General features: G+C 26.5%; 1 protein-coding gene across 1 annotated transcript; it reads right to left on the bottom strand.

The window, feature by feature from the left end:
- Positions 1–503: 503 nt before the first annotated feature.
- Positions 504–23,554, bottom strand: LOC107457488 (transcriptional repressor protein YY1). The gene is made up of 7 exons (XM_071187918.1): positions 22,870–23,554; positions 17,419–17,542; positions 17,285–17,342; positions 14,786–14,944; positions 10,414–10,583; positions 7,822–8,285; positions 504–684 (listed from the first exon to the last, which is right to left on the bottom strand). Exons 1-6 carry the CDS (start codon positions 23,321–23,323, stop codon positions 8,273–8,275), a joined length of 978 nt encoding a protein of 325 aa, XP_071044019.1. The 5' UTR covers positions 23,324–23,554; the 3' UTR covers positions 504–684; positions 7,822–8,272.
- Between the last annotated feature and the right edge of the window lie 4,184 nt (positions 23,555–27,738).

Genomic DNA, 27,738 nt, shown 5'->3' with positions numbered 1-27,738 from the left:
TTATTTTCTCTTTTGGCCCCACTACTTTTACCCTTGCTTTATATAATTAGAGCATGCAGAAGTAACCTTGGTTAAACTCGTTTTCATTTAACACCTACCCTACCATTTCATTGCTGATTTTGTTGCTAGTGTCCCTGTCATTAATCACCTTTCAATGTGCACGTGCATTCCAAGACATAGAATAAATTTTTCATATCAAAACAAAATTCAATATTTTTCTTCAAACATCAGGAAATTTTCTGGGAATATGTGGTGTTCCCAATACAAGTGGTAATATGCCAGATCCAAAAATGATCTATAGTGGTATTATTAACATAAGAATTGCATTTGTAAAAGGACTATTAAAACAAGACCAAATATATGGGAAAATGAACAATGCAAGAATGATAGATCAAGGTTCAACAAAGAATTTCAAACAGAAATGATGGTTAAATTGAATTAGAATACTTGTTAAAATATATTTACAGACTGTACAATTTTTACAGTGTATTAGTATTAAGAGACAAGTTTAAATAAAAATTTATTAAGGAAAAAATACAACTTTCTCTTTAAAAGGCAATAATCTATAAGAAAGTAGAAACAATAGAGTCTGATGATAAGAAATATTTATGAAAACTTCATGAAAACGAAATATTACATCTTTTCAGACTTGTCTGAAAATGTTATCACATATAAGTTCCAAACCTAAAATGAAGAAAATACAATATGAGAGATGCACAAAGGTACTGATAACTATTAGCAATATATAATACTTTCCAACTTCTTCCATTTGAAGTAGTTAAAAATTTACACTTAAACAATTGAATTTTTTGATTTCATGAATTAAAACTATATTGGTTACTATAAACAAAAATATTTTAGGATATTTTTCCAAATAACTTTAAAATATGTATAGAAACCAGAGAATTATTTTAATTTCCAGTGAAATTATATATAGATATATGACTCAAAAGAACAAAGTTAGTAACTATTAATTTAGTCAACACAGGGTTGGCAGGTTTTTGACATGAGACAGTTTTTGACGGTTTAAACCATGGTTTAAACCGTCACGTCAAAAACCTCTCTGTCAAAAATGTCAAAAACCTATATTCATATGTGAAATTTAATTAATACATAAAATTTATATATTTTTTATAAAGGATAGTGTTTCTAAATATGTTCTAGAAAAAATAAATTTAAAATTTTGAAGAAACACTTATATTTTGAATAGTAACCAAAATCTTGTACTTTTGAAAGCTCACATCTTTTGTAATATTATGTATTCATTTTCATGTGTTATTGAAAATCTGCAGTGATATTATTAAGAAATTTATTTATAACCAAATTTAGTGTATAGTATAGATTATACTAAAAATTAGACATTTTTAAAGATAAACATTAGCAGTTTTGTACATTAGACATCTTCTTTTAAAGAAAAATCTTTTTAATATTCTTTTAAATCTTCTTAATAATCTTTTTAACATAAGACAATACAAATTTAAGTGCTTTCTGTTAAATACACAGAGTAGTTAGTGTCGATTTACAGTATATTCAGCCTATTCATTTACTATGCTGAAAATTTAGTTTATCCAAATACTTGTGAATTTCATTTTGCTGAATACTATATAGTTTTGTTGAATATCTAAATATTCAGCTGTTGAATAATTACTTCTTGCTTTCAAGATATGCATTATTTGTATTCTTAATACAAGTGGAGAAAAAAAAATTAAGAGATAAAAATTGTTTTAAAATGATAAGTGTAATAATTATAAATAAATATAATAAACAATATGAATTATATTTATCATTATTCATAAATATAACTACTTTTAAATTCAAATTAACATACTGGATAATAAAGATATTCGGTATAACATTAAAATTTTTTTTCATACACTTGTATCAAGTTTGTATTTATACAACATAACTTGTAAGTTCCTTATAAATATTAGTTATATGTTCCTTATATGTCAAAAATGCATAGTAATAAACTTTTAATTTTCTTAAGTATCAAAAAAAAAATTTTTTTTTTAAATATAAATATTTAAACAATTTTTGTGCAAAATTTTTCTGCACATGCATTTGAATATAAATTTCTGAGATTTTAAATCTGTTATTTTACCTTAATTTTAATTAAAAAATATTTTAAAACCTGCTGATTACCTATAGTATAATTAAATTTCAATATAATGCATGGCAACTGTTGGTAGTTTTGAAGTTTATATATTTTCTTGGCAAACTTCAGTTTTTGACGGGTTTTTGACGGTTTAAACCAGTATTATACCCTTGTCATGTCAAAAACCACTTTTTGACGTCAAAAACCCAACATTGAGTCAACATAATTATAACTTAGGAACTTTAACAATCAAACACAACTATGAGCTCAACTCAACTTAAATAATTTTAAATTTAAAAAAAAAAAAAGAACTCTCTAGTAATTACACTGACAGATTTATACATTGCACAGTTCTCTAATTTAAGAAATACAATTTTGCAAATGGTTAAAAACTCAGAATAAAATAAATAACATGGAAGCCATTATTGTAGAGCTAAATTATTAAGATTGTACTGAGGAAAAAAAAACAAAATTTAAATACATATTACTTATCAAGATAAATTGATTTTAAAAAAAAGATTTTTTGTTAATAGGGCAGTAATGTAGGCTGAAAGTAAACAGCAAAATAATTAGACCAGTCATTTTATAAATGATAAATATTTTACACAATCAACTGTCATGGCAGTTTAACATGAAATTTTAACATATAATTTTAGCAGATTCACGTTTGAAATTCTTTTTTAGACTGCAATTTAGAAGTAATTATATTACTATATTATGCATTATCTAATTCTGTCAACAAAATGTGTATGAGTTTGATTTTTGCAAGAGTTCAGTAAGAATATACCTTTGCAAAATAACAATGTCAATTGCAAAATGCTAATTTCCATAATTAATATTCCTGCACAATTTTTTTTTTGTAACAATTTAAAAATATAAAGAAAACATGGGAAAAGTGTAAAGATTTTTTTTAAAGGAGAAAAAAAAAAAAGATTTAAAAAAGTCTCTTAAACATATTCAAACATTTTTTTTTAAAAAATGGAATACAAAATAAGGAAAAGATCATCACTTCATCAGCTCACACAATTATATCCGAAAAAAGTGATTTGTCAATTATCTTGGATTGGCCCGAATCTGGATTTGAGCAAGGTAATAATATTATACTGGATAACTCAAAATTTATAATTAACAAGGCTGAATTTTACTTATAAAACTTTAATATTAATAAGGTGGAATTTAATTATAAATTTTTCTATATTAATGATTTTAGAGAAATTATTGATATTTAACAAATAAATTTTAAAAAATCTTTATCAAATATTAGAAGATTTTTAACCATGTGTGAGCTGATGACGAGATTATATTTTTCTTTATTTTGCTTGCTAGTTTGTTTTTTTAAATTTTTGAATATTTAGAAAAAAAATTATATTTTTTCTTTTCCTTAAAAAATTTTAAAGTCTTTTTCCATATTTCTCTACATTTTTAACTTATTTTGAGTTCTATATACTTACAGCTTATGTGCAGTAAATAGCACTTATTTTTCTTCCTTAATCTCTCTTTTTTTTTTATTATCCTTTTCGTCTTTATTGTGTTATATATATAGATATATATACATTAACTCTAATAACTCCTTTATAACAGAGGTACGTAACCAGGGGGAATTTTCCCACACAGGAAAATTTCATAGCTTCAAGGGGAGAATGAGGTCAGTCTGACACATAATTTCTAATCTAGACCCTCTTGTATCATCAGAAAATGAATTTAGGTTATGCTTTCCTGAACAATTTAGTGAGAAGTTACATTTGGTTAAAAATAAACTTTGAAAAAGTTCAGGAAAAGTTTCTGCTTTACAAGCTGAATTTCTTGAATTTATATTGAAGAAACAGGACCCAGTATTATATTACTGGGTAAAGAGGAAATAACTATAGGCCAATTAGGGGGCCTACAATGTGTCCCTATAGGTTACTATGTATGTATATATATATAATAGTGTGTTGAACAGCTTTAAAATGAGGAAATTCAAAGTCAATGTTCTGTTTTACCACATGATCCGATATCGTACCTTAATGTTGACCCATTTATATTGGATCACGTATTGTATTACCGGATACTAATGTACCCTACCAGAGGAAATAATTATAGGCTTATTAGGGGGTACACAATATGACAATCAAGTTTAATATGTAAGTATATATATAATAGTGTGTTTATTAACTTTAAAATGAGGAAATTTGTAGTCAATATTTTGTTTCAACACATAGCCCAATATCTTACCTTAATATTGACCCATAATATTTATATTGGACCACATATTATATTATCAGGAACTAGTGTACCCTACCAGAGGAAATAATTATAGGCTTATTAGAGGGTACACAATGTGGCACTATAGTTTACTATGTATGTATAAATATAATAGTGTGTTGAATAGAAATAGAAAAAGACAAGAAGAAATAGAAAAAGATCAAAAGAACTGATTTGATTATTAATGTCACTCTAGAGCTACACTAATGTGCAGTTATTGCAACCTGACCTCAAAATAACTGAAACAATTTTTTTTAATTGAAATTGTGATTTATTGGACAGTCAATTTTAAGCAAAAAACTAGAAATAACTTGAATATGTATAAAAATATTTCCTTAAGGTTAAGCAGAACATACGACTAATATTTTGATACAGATATATCAATTCAATAATTAATACTTTTAACTTGTTTATTAAAAATTATCTTATAATTAATATTTAATATTAAATTACTTCAACATTAAGATTTTTCCAAAAGAATTACATTACAGTAATACTTAAATTATTACTGATTCAAGATCTGATATGTCATAAAAACTAACAGCTAATTTACTTTTGTTGTCGTTTTATTAAATCACAAAATAGGGAATTCCATTAAAAAAAAATTTATACATAAAAAAGAATGGGAAAAAAACTATCCATGGCTTCTCAAAATAATTTATAGCAAAATATGCTTAAAACAAATGATTGCCAAAATTAATAAAGTGGCTATTAAACATCTTGATAAAATATAGCTACAACATAACAGCCTAATTTACCGACCAAACAAAAAAAAATTATATTCTACACTTAAACTGATCATGACTTTCACGTTTTTTAAGAATATCATTTGATACCTACTTCCACTCAACTTTTTAATTGTTTCTCAGTTGTAAATTATATCTAAAATATTTTTAATTTTAAATGTTTACACATAATATATATATTTAAACAGAATTATTTAAATGTATACATTATTAAACTACATAAAAATATTAAATGTAATATATTTTATTATATAAATACATTTTTAATAATTTACCAACAGACAATTTTTGCTATAGTGAAAATGATCTCTTTAAATTTCACACTAGCACTTTATTATATCATTCAGAATGTCTATAATTTTAGTATCATAATTAATAGCAAACATGTATAACTACTTTAGGAACAAAACTGGCACAGTTCTTCATAGGGAAAAAAATTCATTTTGAAAGAAAAAAAAACTTTCTTTGAGAATTCAGTAATTTTAATTAACTTTGCTTGATTTATAATTTTATGTTGAATAATTTGTGAGGCAAATCAATTTGTTGTACAGAAAAGCAGGAAGGTTAAAAGTTGTGAGCGACGTGCGAAAAAAGTGAGCTTAACACCCAACTGGTGAAAATAGAATCCAGTTTTTAACCTCTAAAAGAACAATAATTAAGGTGTCTTTTACAGTGTAAAATACCTTTCGCAGAATTTTTTTTAAAAATCTAGCTTTCATCATCAATTGAACAAAAATAAAAAAATAAATATTCTTTCATTGTAAAAATTTTTTAAAATATCTTTTGTTATGAATTTCAAAAGAGAAGTCTATTTGGTCGGAAAGTTCAGGAGAACTGAACTTTCCAATCAAAAAAATGGAATACAAGTCTTTTTATATTTTTTCTAAACATTTTTGCAATCGAGTATAAAGTCGAAATACAAATACTACCTAACTCAACTTCACTTGAACCGTTTCCCATTACCTAATTTCATTTTGGTAAACAAATTGACAAGATAACATACTAAAGAGAACCATATCAATAAACCATAATTCTCAGCATGCGTGGAAACTTTGAATGGTCCAATCGCACCAAATTGTTTAGTTCCATCCCTCGTAAGAAATTATGAAGCTCTTTCCATCGATATAAGATTGTTAACTATTTAAAATTTTACGCCCTTTAAAATTTATGTACCTCAACTCTAAATATTATCTATAGAAAACAAAAAGGGAAGCAAGTGTATCTAAAAAAAAGTATGCTGAACATGGCGCGATTTTGTGCACTAGCAAGCAGCAAATTGCTTGTTAAAGAACCCAAATCTTAATTACAGAAAAACGAAATAGCGAAAATTACTAATAATGCCTGATGTGTGGATTTTCAACATTTTTTCACATGATTTTTCAAATTCTGATATTTTTAATATGACGTTATTACGAAATGTGAATTTTGAGCTTTAGTTATCACTTCTTGACACTCTGCATTAATGGAAATTCCATCATTAATCCGTATTATTTTTCAATCATTTTGAGACATATTAAATGTCAAAAAGCAGTATTTATCTTCTTTTTTTTTTTTAGGCTAACTCCACATTATTTTTCAAAGATAATATTGTGACTCTAGATGTGCCAATTTGAGTAATAACTTTTAGATGAGCACAATACACGATTATTTTGTCATTAATCTAAATTGTTATCGGATCGTTTTCTTGGTAGTTATTTCAGCAATATTTTTACATATTCGTCCAAATTTCAATATTTTTAATACAGAATTTCAAATTTGAATAATAAATTTTTGATATACTCAATTTGAGACGATTCTCTTGCAAACCCACGCCGTTTTTTGATTATTTTTTTTTCAATTTATGGGTCATTTCAACAAGGTTTTTTAAAATTCTTAATTTTTAAAAGTGATATTTCAAAACCCGGATTTCAAATTTAAACAATCACTTTTTGACTTACTTTATTCAAGACTATTTCCCCTTTTATCTACGCCATTTTCCGACCATTTTCTCTGCAATTATTTTTTATTTTGACAGTTCTTTTTTTAATGTGTGTTCTTAAATAAAGATATTTTTAATATGTTTTTACGACACATGAAATTCAAGTTTGACAAAAAGCATTTTTAATGCGCTTAATTCACAACTACACCACCATAAATAACAGCATTTTCTAATTGTTTTCTCAGCAGTTGTTAGAGTTAGTTGTCTTATTTCTGGCCTGGAAATTTCCACACCATTTTTTAAATCTCGATTATTTTGATTGAGTATTTAAACTTTCATACAATCATGAATATTTAATATCATATTTATCATTCATTGATTGTTTTATTGCTACTGATTTAAAAAAAATAAAATCTTGCCTGATGTTGAGAAAATATGATACTAAACAAGAAAACTTAATAGAGAAAAGCAAAACATTAAAAAAAAAAAACAAAGCTAATAAAATCAAAAATTATATGGCACAATGCGCATTCTAAAGATAACTAAATTCCAGAAAGGTTTTTTCACACAAATTATTAACAAAAAGCCAAGTCAATCAATTATAAAATGTGTTTAGTAATTTGTGACTTTAATCCTTCAACTCTTAACCACTTTGAAAGAATGAGCAAAAAAATGATCATGGTAAGCATTGCTTTCCCACTAAATAGCAGATAAAAAAAACTTATTTGTTATGTAGGACTTATTTGCTAGCCTACATCAAACTGAATTTGAGTTAACAGTTAAAAGGCTAAAGGATAAGATGTGTAACTGTTACCTACCAGTGTTGAATCTTGATGAAATATAAATAACTGGTGGAAGCAAGAACAATACTTTAAGTTGTTCAACCAAAAGGACCCTCAAGTTGATTCAATATATTTTCAATTGAGTCAACAGATTTTCAATCACATTGATTTCCTTTAACTTAATGATTGTTACAAAAAACTGAACAAAATTAATGAGATGCAAATCATGAAATATGAACATCTTGCTAAAAACAGCAAAAATCAGTGACTGCATATGTTTTGAAAATAATGTGTAAGTGATTTAATATAAATTCATAATAGAAATTTAAAAATGTAAAATTATGTATTGATTCCTGCAACATAAAATTTAACTGCAGGCAAATTATATTTGTCATTATACATAATTTTTAAGAGAGTCCATTTGGTCAAGAAGACTTAATGTAACAACGGTGTTTGATGAGGATAATGTTGGTTAATATGGACACTCTCACTTTCTGTACCTGAAAAATTCAACAAAAGGAATTAAAAAACATTTAATAATCAGGATTTCAAAGAAAAATCATTTTTTTTTTTCAAAATAAAATCAAAATAGTTCTTTTTTAGCAAAATGAGATTTCTTTTTTTTTATATGTAAAGTTACTAAACAATTAGATATTTTTAAGTAAATAACTATTTTGATAAATAGCATTAGAAAAAAAACGTATCTATGATTAAGATTACAATGATAAAATTAATAATTAAATATAATTCAAAAGATATATAACAAAATACAAATAAAGATTAATATTTAAATTAAAAAAATTATTAATTTTTTGCAACATAAACTATTGAACATTATGAATTTTATTAGTAAGCGATAAAAAATATTTTAGTAATTTTAATAAAACATAAAGAACTTTATACAATTTATTCCCTTTTAACTTATCTTTCTCACATACAAGAAGCAAAACAAAATATTACTCTTATCACATATAAATCCTGTCACTTAATACAATTATAAGATATAAAAATAGGTCAGCATTATTTCCTAATTGTAGAATTTATAATAAAAAGGCACAAGAAAAAATAAATGAAATTTTAGAAATCTGTTAATTCTGGAACATAATCTGTGATGTTATTGTATCACATCTGTGTTAGATTTAAAATTTAATGCAGTCTTAATTTTAAACTCTGTTTATTCAATTAAACTTATTTTTTACCATGATTACATTTTAATCCATAATTAATAAAATAGGTTTTAAAATTGTTTTCAACCTTTAATTGATTTCTATCATTTTAATATAAGCTAAAAAAAATGGCGATAATGCATTTTCCTTTCTTCCTTTAAATAGACTGAAACTGATCTTAAGCTATTTTCTAGTTCTTAAGTTTAAAAAACTGATAGGAAACTCAAAACAAATTGCAATTATAAAAGTATTGCAACTATATTTACAGCATAGCACCGATATAATTACCTGAATCCCTCAAGGACCATGTGCTTTTTCCACCTTCTTCAAAAAGAAATAAATAAATCGCAAAAATGCTTTTTTATTTTCAGAATGTCTGAAAAAGATCGAAAATTGCTTCCTTTGTCTCTCGGTGACCTTGAAAAGAGTCTAACGCTCCTTTCAGCCAGTTTTAATGTGAGTGGCAAGTAGTTGCTAACAAGGGAACAGGTTTCTAATAAAATTTTAAAGAATTAAAGCTTCAGTAGCATGCTATAATAGGCACTACTAGGACTGCCAATTCTAAACCTGGAAAAAGTGTGAAGGAAAGTTACTTAACATTCTCATGGCCATTTTTTAAAGCTGGCCAGTTATGCAGATTTTTTGCTATGTGAATTGGCTTTGGTACTGATTAATGCAGATAATTGACACTCTACTGTATAATAATATTATAAAGACATATTTATTCAACATTCAAGTTGTAATAATTTTTTTTTTTTTTTGTGAATTATAATAAATTTCTATTTCTTGTACTATCTTAATTTATTAGGCAGTATTATTTAAACGTAATATAGAGTTTAACAAGACAAAAGTAAAAAAAAAAAAAAAAGACTAAATTGAATGTTTTTAATGGTTATTACTCTTAATTTTTTGGTATATTTTTCATTAATAATATGTTATTAAATTTTTAAAAAAATTCAGAGATTTTCAAAAACTGCTCTGAAAATGCATGACTGTTTTTAGACTTTTTTTCTTTTTTTAATTTAAAGTGGTTTCAAAATTTATGCTTCAATATTAATACATAAATTATCTAAACATATATGAATAAACAAAAGTTTTTTATGTCATAAAAAGAATTAAATGCTTAAAATGACAATGAGCTGGATATATATAGCTTGAAGAACTGATAACGTCTTTGATTATGACACTAAACGATCAATAAAGTTACTACTAAGAGGTGATCTAATGAAATTAGAAAAGCGGCAAGTGTAAATTAGACAAGAGCAGCTGATTAAAATTTGGAGGCAACATTCATCTAATCACTGAATTAATATGGCTGAAGTCCATATAATATTGTTGTTGTATGCTTTACCCTTTAATCCATACAAAAATTAATGAATACTATGAAAAAAATCAATTCAAAAGTATTTGTAGGAATTAATGAATAACATAATATGTACAACAAGAGAAAAGATCAACTTACTTTGCTTTTGAATGAGTAAATATGTGAGATTTAAGATTAGTTGACTGTGCAAACTTTTTATTACAACCATCAAAAGGACATACATAAGGACGATCACCTGTATGAATTCTTACATGTGTGCGAAGATTAAAATCTAAGGAAAAACGTTTTCCACATCCTTCAAAAGTACACTGCGAGAGAAATACATTTTTTGAAGCGAAATAAAATAATCACATAACTATAAACAATGCTAAAATAGGTTTAAAAAAATTTGAACAATTTTTCAAATCTAAAAATTGTTCCACTGCAAAAAAAAAATTATAAGGTAAAAAAAAATGAAGGAAAAAATTATCAAAAAAAAAAAAAAAAAAAAAAGANTTTAAAAAAAAAAAAAAAAAAGACAAAAATACTAATGACAAATATAAGTACACTATTTTACAATTGAGACACGTAAAAAGAGTGATTAAAGCTTCATGAAAAAATTACCTGAAATTTCAGCAGGGAAAAAGTTTATGTTTATATATTTATGAGATTATACTTATGAGATTATTATATATTAGCAGATTGTGGCCAATTCTGCTTTTGGAAAATTATAAATTATGATTTTCATAAATGAGAAAGTGATATATATCTTTTATAATCTCACTTCATGAAATTGTAATATTTACGAAACTTAAAAGAATAAAAGTCATAATAATTATGAGCCATATCATTTTAAGAAATTAAAATACCTTCACTTCAATATTAATAGAAATTTCATTTCTGTAGAAATTATCAAATTGTCTGTACGAAACATAATTATCCTTATCCTTTGATTAAATACAAATAGGTGAAGATTTTCAAAATAAAATATGCTGAACGGTGCTTTCAAGACATGCTTGAGTTTTAATTCTATATTTTAATTTTTTTTAACAAACATTTAGCAGTTTAAAATGATTATTTAAGCCTTACAAGAAAAATTTGGCAAATTATTTAAAAATCGATTAAAATCTTTAAAAATATAAGAAAGGAGAACTATAACTAGCAAATGCGTCTTAATGGTTGGAAAAAATATATACTTATTAACACATTGAATGCCAGAACTGAGTTTGTTCGTAGCGCCACGGGGGTCACCGGTGACCGGCGAAACCAAGATTATTAGAAACACATAATTCGAGTAAATTTTTTATGCTTTTAATTTTTTTACATTATTTATCGTTACTAAAATGGTTTGAAGAAATTTATGCAATACATACTGAGAAAATCATTTTGGCCAGGCGGGCAAGCTGTGTAAAATTAGAGTGGCATTTAACGTGTTAATTACCGAAATTAAAGTTTCTTACTGGTTTTTGCATGTTCGCATCTGAAAACAAACATTCAAAGAATTTTAAGTAAAAATTTATTTATATATTACTGATACAGAAATGTCAACTACTCTCCTTTTTGCAAAATATTTTATAAAGTGGTAGACAATCAAAAACTAATCCTTTAAGAATTTTGGTTAGTTTTGCCATAATTTTAAAAGTCACACCATGAAGAAACTAGAACAAATTAGCTCTCTACATGAATTTTTTAATCATTCACATGTAATGGGCTTGGAAAATAAATTCAAATCAAATATACTGAAAGCATAAAATTTGCTGTCACTAGATGAAATTTTTTCACAAAGAGTAGAAAGTTGCCTGCCCTGTCAACAATGTAAACAACTTTCCAATAATCAGACTAATACTTATAAGTATGGCTTATTTTTATCCATTTAAGACAGGTTATTATGTCTAAATGAGACACTAAATAAGCCAGGGGTGATTGTGACACTAAGTGAAAAACCCTGAAAGTTTCATGAGCAAAAAATCAAAATCAATTTATATACGACAAACATGTTTCTTATTTAACATAATTTTAAAACTAGTATTTATAATTAAATTACCTACTAATAAAGAATATCACACCTTTATAGTAATAATTCAAGAATAAACTTGAATATGAATTGTGATATAGGATTTTTAAATCGCTATTTTAAATGTTAAAATCGCGCAAATATGAATCGCGATATAGGATTTTAAAAACTCAACAAACTGCGATATTGAATTTTTAAATCACGTAAATACGAATCACGATGCATAATTTTTAGTTCGGGTGGATACGAATCGAAACACGTAACTCTTAAATCAGGTAAATACGAAAATCTGTTTGATATTACAAAAACGTCAATACGAATCGCGATAATAGCAGATACCGACACAACCAAAATATCAGCCAAATCAAATCGACGGTCGAATCACTTGTATGTAAACGCCTTGTTAACGGGTAAGTTTTAAAAATTCGTCGGAACATAAGTTTTTAATTCGAAGAAGTCCGCGAATTATAAATCGTCTTTTAATAAATCATGGTCCTGAGATCACTAAATTCTGCGAATGTTGCCGGGAAAAATCACCTCTTCTAGTTTTTACATTTGGGAGAATGATACGAAAAAACTGGAATTCCGGGGTACGCCCGTAATACAATCACTCCTCATAAGCATAAAAATTATTTACATAAATCGATACAAAAGTGCTATTGGATTACACTTATTTCATAACAGCTTCAGCATCCTTAAAAATATAAGGTTAGACCAATTTAATGATAAAAAAAATGAATGTGCAAGAAAAATAAGGATAAAATAAAACTATATTTCCTGTCTTATACATAAAGAGTTTTGAATTTTTTGTTTTCTAAATTTTACATAACTTTTATTTAAATAAAATAAATTATGACAGGAGTACACAATTTTTGTATCATAGTAATTATTAAATTAGTTTATGGTATACCTAACAGTACATAACTACAGTGGACTCTTTGTGACTTTATTAACCCTTTTACTTATGGCTAGAGTTATGTTTACAGTATCTTGGACATTATCTGATTTTCCATAAAGAAATTTTGTGAAAAAAAATTCCAATGAGTACATAGAATTTAAAAATCTTTTTGATATAGAATTAAAATTGAACTTATCGATTTTGATATAGAATTAAAAATGAATATTTTAATATAAAAATATATAGATTAAATAATTATTTATTTTTTGATGAATGACTACATTTATAAACACAATCTGTTATATTTATTTTGTCATTTTAAAAATCAAGAAAAAAAGAAAAGAAATCACAATTTTAAATTAAAATTATGGTTCACTAATTGAAACTTTGTTTTAATAGTTATAGTACAGGGGTCTATCCAAGCCAAATTTACTACCGTTTAGCGGTACCTTCACAAATTCAACTTTAGGAAAAACGGTAGAATAATTTGACAAAATACTTTTTCCTAAAATTTTATTTTTTTGTCTCGTAAGAAACGATTAATCCATATTTTTACCATACTTGTGTTGAGTTTTTAATATGATTTTCAATTTTCACAAATTATGTCTAAATTTCCAGAAAATAGGTACCTCTCAGAAAAACCTAGACAGACGCCTGAAGTATTCTTTAAATTTTCGATTTCATCTAGTCTTTAAATTTCAATTATGCATTTATTTCAGAATGGTTACTATGCATTCAAAGCTATATATTATAATGAAAAATTATTTTAGTAAGTTAGAGCTTCTAAAATATTGTCATAATATAGTTTTAATATTAATTTAATTTGATTAAACATTTACTAAGTTTTTGTAATCATAAATTAAAGTTCTTACAGTGTATTTGAATAAAAATCAAAAAAATCTGATTTAAATTAAAAAAATTGGACTTTTTTGATTTTTTTTTTTAAAAAATCAAAAAAATCACGAACCCAGGTTTAAAGTAATGAAAGAATATTGTATATGTTAAGTAACACCACCATTCTATAAAATGCCTATGCATTGTAAATAATGCTGCATATTTTTAGGCAAGGTATGAAATATGAGAAGTTTTGCATATTTTCCCAAGGCATTGAAAATAATACCCAGGCATTCTATAGAATAACAAATGCTATTCAAGCAAAGTATGAAAAAAATGTCCTGATGAGGTTATTATGGATATGATGTGCATTTCTCAAAAATAAAAATTTTATTCTGAAAAAATAATAAGAGTGCCATTAAAAAAAATTTATTCAAAATGCATAAAGAAAAATGAAAGTTGTACAAAGCATAATTTATGTCCTTCTTATTAAGGGAAACAAAATTTTCATATAAAAACCGCTAATTGCAACTGATAAATTCTGAGCTTGAGGTATGCGTTAAAAGTCACGTGTCTTGCCATGAGATATTCTAAAAGAATCGGAGATATATTTTATACTTTGCCGCTTTCTCATTTGGCATTCTATAGAAATGTGCAAAATATAAACTGTTTCACACTGTCGGCCAGTTTCAGGTATTATATACAATGCCTAGGCATTCTATAGAATGCCAGATTTTAAACTTTGCCGGCATCATATAATTGCATAAAAAAATCAAAACACTTACTTGAAAAGGCTTTTCACCAGTATGAACTAATTGATGCCTTTTCAATTTAGAACTTTCAACAAAAGCTTTCCCGCATTCAGCACATACATGAACTCTGGGTCCATGTGTATGAAGATGTTTCCGCATAGCGGAATTATCACGAAACATTTTAATGCAACCCTAGGAAAAAAGGTTCATTAAATTTCACACTGCTTATTATACCTAAAAAGACACCTGCATCATGTTATTTCACAAGTACTACAAACTACTTGTGAATTAATTACACAATACAGTATAACCTTGATATCTCAAATCCCTGGAGAGAATTTTAAAAAATATATATTGAAATAAAGAGTTTTAAAGGATAAAGGCTATATCAAATAGAAAGAAACTGATGGCCAAAATTAATTCTCACCAGGCAAACATTTCTGACATAGCAAATTTTTTCCACCGTAAAAAGAAAACTACCTCGAATGAAATAGGTTTCTTCCCACCCAAATGGGACAAACTTTTTAATAAAGAAATATGAATATGCAACATTAAATTGAAAATAATTATACATTTAAAATAAAAATACAAATATATGTAGTATTTTTAGAATACATTTACAATTTCTATGTAATAAGTTTAATTTATCATTTATTAAAATTTTGTATCTCAAAATTATTACTTTCTTTCTCTCATGTAATTTTGTTCTCTGTATTAAATGAACTGAGATAAAATGACAGATGTTTATAAAAATTTGGCTGAAACAATCAGTATTACAGCTGCATTTCGAAAATGATATTTATTTTTATGAGAGGAAATCCGGTTCCATCAGGAAAATGGAACATGATCAAGAAAACCATAAAATATCCAGTAATTTCTATTCAACCCTCTTTTGCTGAATTCACAAATCATTGAGGCAAAAAAGGGTTTTGTTAACGTTATTCTTATCAGTTACTTTATTAAATGCAGCTAAAGTGATCGTCGCTTAGTTTGGCGCTGTGTTTTTCTTTGCGTCAGTCGTCGTTGCATTTCTGTTTTGCTTTCTGGTATATATTATACTTCATCTGATTTATTAATTAATTTTGAAACATAATCCCCCTTCCTTTCTTTTCCGTTTCTGTACTTCAAGACTTTTTACGCATGTTGCTTTTTAACTGAATCAATAGTTAAATACTTTTTTATTTCAGCAATTTTGATAAATTTTGCACCGAATTATTTGAAGAGAATAAAGTTTTTTTTCCTCCTTCATTTACACTTTAGCGATTTGATTTTAAAAAATTTCCATTTTAATTTATTTCTTTACAATGCGTTTTTTTTTTTTTTTTTTTCCGTACGTTTGCCATTCGGATGTATTTTGCATTTCAACTGAAGAAATTTTGCATCAGAACTGTTTCTTTTATTTATTTTTATTTTTTTCACATTTCGTGATTGGGATGTATTTTGCATTTCAAGTGAATTATTACATTAGAAAAATGTGCTTTTTCTCTCCATCCTCGAACTTTTGCGACATGGATATACGTAATTTCAATCTTAATTTAATTAATTCTTTAGAAATGCTTTTTTTTTCAATGTGGATGTAATTTGCATTTTAATTGATTATTAAAATGCAAATTCAATTAGAGTTTTTCTTTTATTTCATTTCAGTATTTTCTGTGATTCGGCTATATTTTGCAATTTAACCAAATAATTTAATTGTTTAGAGCTACTTTTTTTATGCATTTTGCATTAACTAAATTATTAAGTAAGAACTGCTTTTTTTCCTTTTGTTCCGATTTTGTAGTTCAGTGATTTGGGTATATTTTGTATGTTAACTGGATTATTGGTATAGAACTATTTTTCCTTTCCCACTTTTATATACTTCAATCATCTGGATAATATTTTCACACTGAAGGTCCTGATATAATAAAGTTTAATAGAATAAGAGGAATTTAAAGTTTGCAAACAAGAACAGTAACAAAAAATTGTGTACTAATTACACATTTTAAAAAAGGAATACTATTTTGAAATATTTGAAGAGCTCAGTGGATAAATGTAGGTGTAATTAATGTAGCATGCCTTCACTTTATTTAAATATTACTTATCTTTATTAGATTATAGTATGCTAACATAATTTTTATTTTAAATTAGATAAATAAAATAAGTAACAGCAACCAGAAGGAAAAATAGACTTCAAATATTTCCTTATGATGAGAAGGCAATAATGTTTAATGCATTAAAAAATAGAACATATTGAAAATGCTTGCAATTATATAATAATTAAGGAAATAAATTTCTTTTAAGCTTATTCGGGCTTTTTTATAATTTTTAGAAATCTCTATTCTAATAGATTCCACTCTATTTTTGGGAAAAGGTGAGAAATTCTTTTTTCTGTAATAAAAACCCACCCTCTTGATAGAAAGAGTTTAAGATATTACAAATTTGCTTAATTCACTCTAGTTGTTCATATAATAATAATAAATGAATAAAATAAGGTTAAAGACAGCTAGTAAAGAGAGTTTGAATATTCAAAAGCTTTAAATACTGAAATTTTACCTTATGAGGGCAGGCAATTGTTCTGGACAGATCATCAGATAATTTTCTAGGCTTCATTCTTTAAAACAAAAATAAATTTTATATTAACTACAATGTTAAATAATCTGTATTCAAGACTAAACTACAAAACTAACTTGGTAAATTCTGCTAATTGCTTGGGATCACTGAGATCCACACCAGGAAGATCATCAGCTGATATCTTTTTACCAGTCATATATTCCGTATAATCTGGATCAGGCTCAGGAACAGTTGCTTCATCTAAAATAAGCATATTGAAGCAAAAAAACATTATTCAGAATAATTATACTGACCGTGAAAATAACTGTAATGCATGGCACAATTAATTTTGTTAACAAGAGCTAACACGAGGACAATTGTACCACCTTTCATTGGCCATTTCACAAAAGTTCTACTAGCGAAAAGTATAATCTCCTTGCTCTCCCAAAAATAATAATTTTTAAATTTTTATTAAATGGAAAATGTCTTCACAAATTTTTATAGAATGAACTATTTGTATGATATTACTTTAATATTATATTACTAACAATTGTCCAGCAATTTATTTTTTTAATTCTTCACAGCTTTGAAAATACTAGTGCAAAATAACATGTACCTACCATCTTATGCATATTTTAAACATAAATTTTTATTTCAGAGCCATAAACATAGAATTTCTTATAAGTCCAATCTAATAAACTTCTTGTTGAGTTCTTAACAAAGCTTTTTAATTTAAGATTAAAAATTTATTCCAAATAAAATTACATTTCTTACAGAAATTAAAATTATACAAAAATTATTTACAAAAGACTTTGTGGATAGGTTTTTCTTAAAAAGACAGCTTGTGCCATTTGCTCTTTTTAACAACGCATGGCATAAAGCCAACCTATTTCTAGCAATTTTAATTATTTATTTATTAATTTTGGATATTATTAAAATAAAAATAATAATTGTATTCATGCAATTTTAAAAAGGCATAGTATGTTTATTCTACTCTCCTTCACATTACATATTGACTCCTAAAAATCAGTTCTACACCCCTGCTCATGAATAATAGCAAATTTAAGATCACACATTTGTTTAATAAAAACAAAATATGATGCTGGAAACTACTGCTTCCTGAGATAAACATTAAATCTTTAGTAGCTATTCCTCTAGAAATTGACAGGATCTATCTCTAATATTTGCTTTTGTTTACTTTTATATTAAAATCATCCTTCATATCAGATATTTATATAAGAACATCTCTAACTGTGACTGTGTGCTAGTTTGCATAAAATCTAAATTAAATTATCATAAATTTAATTTTAAAGAGTAAAATAATTATTTACTAATAAGTTATTAAATTAATTTTCGAATTTAATTCATAACTGATTTTATTCATATGTGATGCTTAAGAGCCACAATTTGAAATGATATACCCACCAAAGAAAAAAAATTTAAAAAGTTTAATAATTAGTTTTATTTGAAGTGCAAATACCATACATGTGTATATTTCACTTCAGACTTGGTAATAATTAATCATAAATTAAAAGTTTTCTTATTGATTCTGGCACATTAACTTTTAAGATTTTTTATAGAGTGAAAAATTCTGTATCGATAACTGCAACAACTAGATAGTGACATGCAGGAAACAGCATGTAGCAGCACGAATATTCGGCAGAATATTTTTTAGATAACTATTTTTCTATGCTCTTTTTCTTTTTTTTGAATTTGTATAGATACGATAAAGAATAATATAGAATCATATTTTTAACTATATTATAGTACTGTTTATTATAAGAAATAGTTTTTACACAAATTTCTTAAATTTTAAAATCCATGTTTCTGCACATGGCCTGCAAATTCATCCTCTAGAAGACAAATGGAAAAATGAAATTTGAAGAATTGAAACTAGATTACTTTATACCGAACCACAAGTTTTTGAACTTTTGCTTTTTAAAAAATAAAAATAAATTATTCAGACAAGTCAATTTCTTCATTTTTTCGATACTTTTAATTTTAAGAATTGAGAAGGATTTTTTCCCCCGTTCTTGCTGTTTTTATTATAACGCAGAATTTTAACGGAACGTCTCATACTATTAATTTGTTGTCCCTTTTTTCTTGTACAGTAATATAAATAACCAGTAACATAGAAAACTGTGATTTTCAGTCTTTAACTTTTCTTTTTATAGGCATTTTTATTATGACACAGCATTTTTTTTTAAATGAACGTTACTAATAAACTTTATTTTTTAGTAATTTTTCTTCTTCTAAAAGTATGGCAATGTGAAAAATTTAAACGGTGTAAGATTTGTTTTCAGCATAAGATTTTCATTTAAAAAATTGAGAAAGTTCTTTGTTTTTGTTTCTATTTAGTTTTTCTATTTAGTTTTTGTTTCTATTTTACTTAAAAAAACTTTTTTATAGACTATTTTATTATAACGTGGCAATTTTTAAGATCATTAGACTTCATTCTTTGCTCTTGACTTCTTCTGGTAATTGGGAAACCGAGATGTTCAACTTTAAAATTTTCCTTCGAAAATTAAGATCGATTTTTATTCTCTCTGTTTCGCTTTTTATATAATCTTAAGTTTTTATTATAGCACAGCATTTTCAAAAGCATTTCTGATAGGCCTTATTTCTTAGCATTGATTTATGAAGACGTTTTTCCAGAAAATATTATTCTTATCATTGAAATTTTAGTTTCAGTGTTGCCATGCTACTAAAAAATGTTATTTGCAAAGAATTCTCAATAAAAATTCATTGAAAATTTCAAAACAAAAAAAGAATTTTTAAATTATTACTATAAATGAGGCTTTGTTCATTATGTATTAACAACACTTATTTAAATATTCAAGCAAGCAATAAATTTTGTAAACGTTCTATTTCAATGGGGATTTTTTTTTAGGGAATATTCTAAAATGTTGAAAAACCAAGAGAATTTTTATTAAACCAGGAGAAACTGGCAAAATCCAGTAGGGTTGGCAGCTATGATAATATAGGTATTTGTTAATTAAGGAAACATAAAAATTTTCTAGCCAGTAGGAATGCGCTGACAACATTAAAAAACAGTTTTAGACAAATTCCTGATGCATTATTTATGTGTTACAATAAGAAATAATATATTCTGGATATTTGTTGCACCTATAAATTGCCAATATGTAAAACATCTTTGTTCAAAATATATAAATTTATTGTAATTAAGCAAAATTGTACTTTATATCCTATAAAAATTTTTCAAAAAATATTTATCACAAGAAATTTTTATAGTATTTAACTTAGCCTAAAATAAAAAATAAAATTAAAAGCAGAAATTATAGCACCTGAATATTAGGGCTTTAATTACCTGGAATAGGACTTTATTTAACATGACACTTTACATCTTATGTATAATTCTAATTCACATTCTTAGCATTTCTTTTAATATACCCTAATAAATAATTTTATTTTAAAAAAATATTCCACTTAATGGAATATTTAGCAAGATCAGCCTCTGAATATCTGATGCATCTTTAGCAATAATATTAAAAAAAAGAATTCTAATATTAAATTTTACAATGTTTTTCTTTTCCTTCCAACTTCTTTCCTCACTTTTTTAATATTAAAAAAAATTGTGAATCTCAAATTCTACATTTCACTTTACCAACTGAGAAATAAATTCTTAAACATTATTCAATTTTAATATAATCATAAAAAAATTGGTTACTACTTAGTTTCATAGATATCATGAAATTAAATAAAAGTAGTTTATGTTCAATAAAAATATATAAACTTAATTTATAAATTATGTTTCTTAAAATTTGCTTAAGAAAATTCTATTTTTTAAAACTTTTATAAAAACTGATAATTTTTCATAAGTGGAGAAAATTTATTTAATACTGTAAATCACTGCACTCTGCCTAAATACTTTTTAAAAAAAAATGCAAATTTAATAATTAAAAAATAAGCATTTGTAATGAAAATTTGATTCATAAAATCAAACATTATAATTTCATACAAATTGAAAAATATTCATATTTTAGGAGCCTTAATCCTCAACATGTTCTTTTTAAGAACAGATTTCGATTTATATATCAAGTTAGTTTATTTTCAAAGTCCTTGTTAAAATGACAATTAATTATTTTACTTTCGAAGTACAAGACCTACTGATCTTGTACAGTAAATTTTGAAAAAACCCACCTTGGAGAAAAACTGGATTTTACAAGTAAGACTAAAAAGAAAAAGGATGGGCCTAGTTTGGCAAATCCTGGTGTGAACAGGTACACAAATATTTACTTTATGGCACATGCACATTAACTTTGGTCCTTTCTCTTTCAAAATATCATTTATTTTTGGAGATTAAATTTTAAAACATTGTCAGCCTTTCTTTCAGCCAAATAATAAATGCGGATTAATTACTGAGAAACCTCTGAAATATATGAATAAACTATTAGTTTAAACTTCTTTTGATAGAATTAAATTCTATAACTATTTCATCATATCTTTAAACTAGAAATAAAATTAATATTAAAAAATATTAATAATGAAGGTAATGACCACGAATAGAAAGAATACAGCGACTTTTGACAACAGAAAAAAAAACATTTTTATTTGATAAATTTAGCATTTAAATTTCTGTGTCGCACAGGACACATACTATTTTAAGCATTTTCTCTCCAATTTTCTAGTGTTAGCAACAGTAACTATAGACTGATACAATTTTTCAACATAATAAACACAATACTTGTAAAATGCAGTAATTTTATATAAATTAACATGCTTGCATTGAACTATAGTTTAATAAAAATTAACGCGTTTGTAATGTAATATGAATTCCTAAAAAAGGGCGAAAAATGTTAGTGGTCAACTATGAACTCAAATATCATAATTGTTCAATTTTTAATATTTTTGCCCTTCTATTTTACTATAACACTTTTAATAAAAATTTAATGAAACAAAAATGACAACTTATTTCTTAACAACCTAGTTCTTTTTTTCTGGTTTGTTCTGTTATGAGAGAAATAACTAAGGAAAAATATCACTGTTATTAGATAAAATTTTCTTCCTCTTTTTTTATAAATATGTTTGCATAAATAGTATGCCTTCAACTATATAAGAATTACAAATATTTTTATTGCTCTTGATTATGAATTCGATTCCACAATCTCTCATAAGTAAATATTAAGCATATAAAACTTGTCTCTCCCCCCCCCCTTAATAAAAAAACTTAACATTTTAATAATTGAAACGGATAATTAATATGAAAAATCTAAGGTGTCTATGACTAGGCATTTCAAAGTGCTGTTGCAGTAAAATTAAGCTCAAGTGTGTTTTAATCATTTGAATTAATATAGCTGAAATTACATATACTTCATATCATTGAGACGCCATTTTGAAAAAATGAAAAGATGGCGGCACAATATTTGTCAACAAACACAGACACTCCACAATAATCACAACAAAGAGTTCGTCACCACGTCGTTGCACTGTCATCGTTTTGAAGCAGAATAACAACTATATCTTAGAATATTTTACATATTGGAAGACATATTTTCGTCTTTTTAAGAAGTAAATAAGTTAACAGAGCCCGAATAATTATTAATAGGCTTGTTAATTTATTAACTTACCCTCATCTATTCCCGACGCCCACATAGTGACAGAAAATTCACCTTCAAGAGTTTTTATTTGAACTTGTTTTTGTTCCCACTTTCGAGAACTTCTTTCCATTTCATAGGAAAGTTCATTTTCAATTTTCACTTTGCTACTTTTTTTATTTTTTTTAGTTCGCTTAGAAGTTCCTGGATTCGTTTCAAAAAGGACTTCATGTGGTATTGTTAAATTATTGTAAGATGCAAGCATTTCGGAATCATCCACATCAACTACTATTTCTTCTTGAGTTTGTAATATAATTTCTGGGCTATTTGAATCCAATGTTTGTAATGATATTATAGGATGCCCATCAACACACTCAACAGTGGTTTCTACAGTTTCAACTGGCATTTCTACAGGAATATCATCTATCACAACTTCATTTATTTCCGGGTGAATCTCTATTTCTGATTCGATATCGTGAGATGCCATGCGAATTATGATGATTTTTTACATCGCAGCTCGCCATTACGATTTAGATTGATTGTTGACATCGCAGCAAGGTATTACAGTTATGCATATACCTGTCGTCATAACTCATAACGGTCAGGAATGCCCCCGACCGAGCCCCGAATGACCAAAAAGATTATAATCAGCTTAGACTTCCCATAACTTTCTTTTTTTCGATAGTGAGAGCGCTGTTGTAATAAGAATACCAAATGTAAACAACTACCAAAATGGTTTCAAAAAGCGACACGCGTCGTAACGTGGCGCTACTAATTGCAAAAGACTGAAGTTATCTCTGCTTCACTTCTGATTTCAACGCATAAACATTTTTTTTTCTCTGAAATCCCAGCATTGCAATTTAAAATCAGATTTTTTTTAATTTTATTTTTGAACAACAATTTATTATTTTGTATATTGCTATATTTTATATATTGTTTGTGAGATATTAATAGCTAATTGAACGTTTTCCAATATCCAGTTCAAATATCTTACAGATTACGCGAAAACCTATGTTTAAGTTTCGGTTTTCATAGCTTTTATTAGTTATATAAGCGAAAAAACATCTGTCTATACTATTACGATTATGTAACTATAATTATTAAATCTTTATTTTTGCATTTTTCTTATTAAAGTATGTAATGTGTGCATTTAAGTGAGCATTGAACGGAACAAAATCTTTTGAATTTATTAGTTTATTATAATCATTTTATAATGATTATAATTAAGAATGCAACATGTGACTCGTAGTAGTTAATTCATTCATTTAAATATTAATATTATTCTTTTAATATAAATATTATACTTTTAATATAAATATTATGTCATTAATATAAATATTATGCCTTTATAATAAATGTTGTGCCTTTATAAAAGAATTCATGATCGCAACACTCGAATACGCCATCTGGGGAGAGACCGGTTTCATGCCTTTAGCCCATCTCCCTTCCCTCTCCTCCTTTTTTCAGTTGTATAGGAATGTACTACGATATTTTCCCTTTTCTTAATATTTTTCCTTTTTATATAATAAAAATATTTCTTAAAATTTCCATGATACTTTTCTTTAGAACTATGTTTAATGTAGTTTTCAGTTCCATATAGTTTTTCAAGTTAAAAGATTTTAATCTATATGAAAATCCATTGAGAAACTAACGCACTTCCTTCCTCTATGACTTTCCACACGCTAATGGGGAAAGCATGTGAAGTGTTGCCATAGGAAAAGAGATCTGCTCTACGCCACCTGCAGCCCATTTCGATCGCCAATTGAATTAAATTTATCATAAGTTATGTTACATGCAATGAAAAATATCGAAAGTATTTCACGCATAGCTTGTCCAAAACAAGATTTGAGCAATCGCAATCAAATTGTTTTCATAATCCATGATATTTTTATCAACCTTGATTGACAACCTATCATCATATTGAATGTAATGAACCGCTCTTTTCCTTATTTTTGTAATTTTAAATCCATATCAGAAACCAAAGTAACTCATAATTTAAGTATCGGGGTGAAATCACGGCCATTGAAAACTTATTGATTTATTTTATTTATTTTTTAATTATATTTATTTATTTTTTTGAATCAATGAAAATAAACAATTTTGCGTTACACACAAATGAAACCGACGAATAGCTTAACGGTGATAAAATTCCCTTTAAATGTTCACTAGCGTAATAAAATATTTTTTTTATAATAATTTATTTTATCACTTTTGATTGACAATCTATAATTTTAGTGAATGTTATGAAACGCTCTTCTCCTTATTTTTGTAATTTCGGATCAAACACAAAAATCATAGTTACTCCTAAATTATTTATCGGTGTAAAATCGTCTTTCAGAAGGAATTTTTGGATGAATTTGCTTAACGCACAAAGAAATACCATGAATCTGACGATAATGAGATTCTACCTCAATGATACTCAACCTTTTTCAACTCAACAGAAGGAGGTAATTACAAAAAATCTTTAACGTAACGAGTAGCGTAATTAACGTACTGAGAAGAAATCACCACCCCAAGAAACACACGCCAACGAACTGTCTAATATTTTTTTGAGCTGCGCAAGTAACTTATAGTTGTGCACAGAATTTTTTTAATCAAAAATAAGATTAAACAAAGACGACAAAAATAAGATTAAGATAAGATTCAAACAAAAGATTTTTTTTTTATTTTCGAATTTAATAGTAGAAAGATTTAATTTTCACAACAACAACGAGGGTCATTTTTATTAGATATTAGTCTGAAATGCATGTGAAAATATAGTAAAATATAATAAAATAGAGAGGAAATACAGTTTGTTCTTAAAAATTATAAATAACATTGAGTAATTTTTTTTTAATTTGAAAAAAATAAAATAACTTTGCACTTAAAATATTATAATTCAGAAATATTTGTGCGCTGATTTTAAAAGTCTGAAAGCAAAATTTTAAACTCTTGTTCGCTGCCTCTCACGCTCACACAGCTTTGAGATAAAGTCGGTCAAGAATTAAAATAATTTTTGCCCATATTCCTCTGTTATGGAAGTATAAATTTTTTTAAAAATATAAATAACACTGAAAATTTATTTACTAAGTTATTCAAAAGCAAATAATCAAAGCAGAGGATTATGCTCTTTATAAATTTCTTAAAAAATATAAATAATCAAATCACAGATGGCAGAGATGGGCGTTTGTCATTTAGAATAATGATTAAAGAGTAATGAATAATCATTCAAAATCGTCCTAAATAATGAACAATGATTTATTCGTTAGTCTGAAAATTTTGAGTAAAGAATAAGTTATTCATTATTTTTTATTTATTTTTCTTTATTCATTAGTCAAAAATAAATGAATAACTCCACTGCTAAGCAAACTTAGTAGTCAGTGAGAAAAATCGGAATATTTCTCGTCGCTGTTTAGGATAACGCTACTGCTGAATCGTTACAACAGGTTACTCACAGACAGAGGTTGCCGATAGAGGTTACTCACAGCATATTTTATTGTTTGCTTTTTCTTCTTCTTCGTCAGCACTACAGCCTAGTGCAGGCCAAGGCTTTCTCAATTAGCTGCCTTCATTCAGGGCGACTTTGAGCTAGATTCTTCCAAATGTTAATTCCCAACAATTTTAAGTCCTTCTCAACACAGTCCAACCATCTTGTAGCTGGTCTCCCTCTTCTTCTAGTTCCTTCAATTTTCGAAAAAGTAAGTTTTTTAACTAGATCCAAATCTTCACGCCGAAAAACGTACCCAGCCATCTGATCCTGTAGGCCTTAATAATCCTCAAAATATTGGGTAATCTATATTTAATGTATATCTCATGATTATATAAACTACTCCAAATATTATTTTCCTTAACTGCTCCAAAAATTAACCATGGGATCTTTCTTTCAAAAATGAGAAGTCTATTTTCCTCTGTTTTATTAATTGCCCAGGTCTCGCCACCATATAGAATAATTGGTCTGATTATGGTTTTGTATAGATTTACTTTTGTGCCAATGGAGAGGAATTTCGATTTTAATTGGCTCCTCAGACCAAAGTAGCACTTATTAGACATCAAAAGTCTGTTGCTAACTTCAACATTTATCTCATTTTTGTTGGTAACAAGCGTACCCAGATATTTAAACTGGGTAACTCCTTCAAAGGTTTTATTGTTTGCTATTTATTCAAATATAACTATTTTCTTATTTTGCTTAAATGTAAACAGGATGGTCGCGAATTCATGGTACAAACTTTAAAGGTAGAAACAGGATATTGTAAAAATCATTTATTGTATGGGAATGTATGTGCGCAAGTGAAGCGATGAGGCGCAAACAGGGGAACTAAAAGAAAGGAGAAATAAATTTATCAGTTGGCTGCGTTGCCGACAGAAAGCAATAGATGTCTAGTTACCATTCAACATGAAGCATCTCAGTAGGGGAAAGCGCCATTCGCAATTGTGCTGACGTCTACGATGGGAGACTTTAGGTATGCTGAAAAAGCAGACATGTACTACATGTACAGCCGTGCAAGAAGTGGCGTAGCGAGCTTAACTCGCGCCCGGGGCTCAATACCCTTTTAGCGCCCCCCCCATTCGAAAACCATATAATATTATATGTAAAATATACTCGCAAATTAATAAATAAATAAAGTAAAATAAATAAAGTCATAGATTCAAGCTAGGCTTTAAATAGAGACAAAAAATGTAGTTGAGAGAACAAGACTAGATTTTGAAATGTATATGATCATCTAGAATTAGTTCAAAAGATACTTATAATTTATTTTACATATTTATAGAGAAATATTTTAAAAACACGCAGTTTTAAAACAATAAAAAAGTAAATATTTATTTTCTCTAAGGAGATACATATATTTAATAATCATATGATTATAATACATTAATAAAACTTATTACTATGTCTAAATTTTCCGTGCTTTTGATGAAGCAAAT

Source organism: Parasteatoda tepidariorum, chromosome X1, assembly GCF_043381705.1.
Source record: "Parasteatoda tepidariorum isolate YZ-2023 chromosome X1, CAS_Ptep_4.0, whole genome shotgun sequence".
NCBI lineage: Eukaryota > Metazoa > Arthropoda > Arachnida > Araneae > Theridiidae > Parasteatoda > Parasteatoda tepidariorum.
This window is presented reverse-complemented; position numbering and strand designations above follow the sequence as displayed.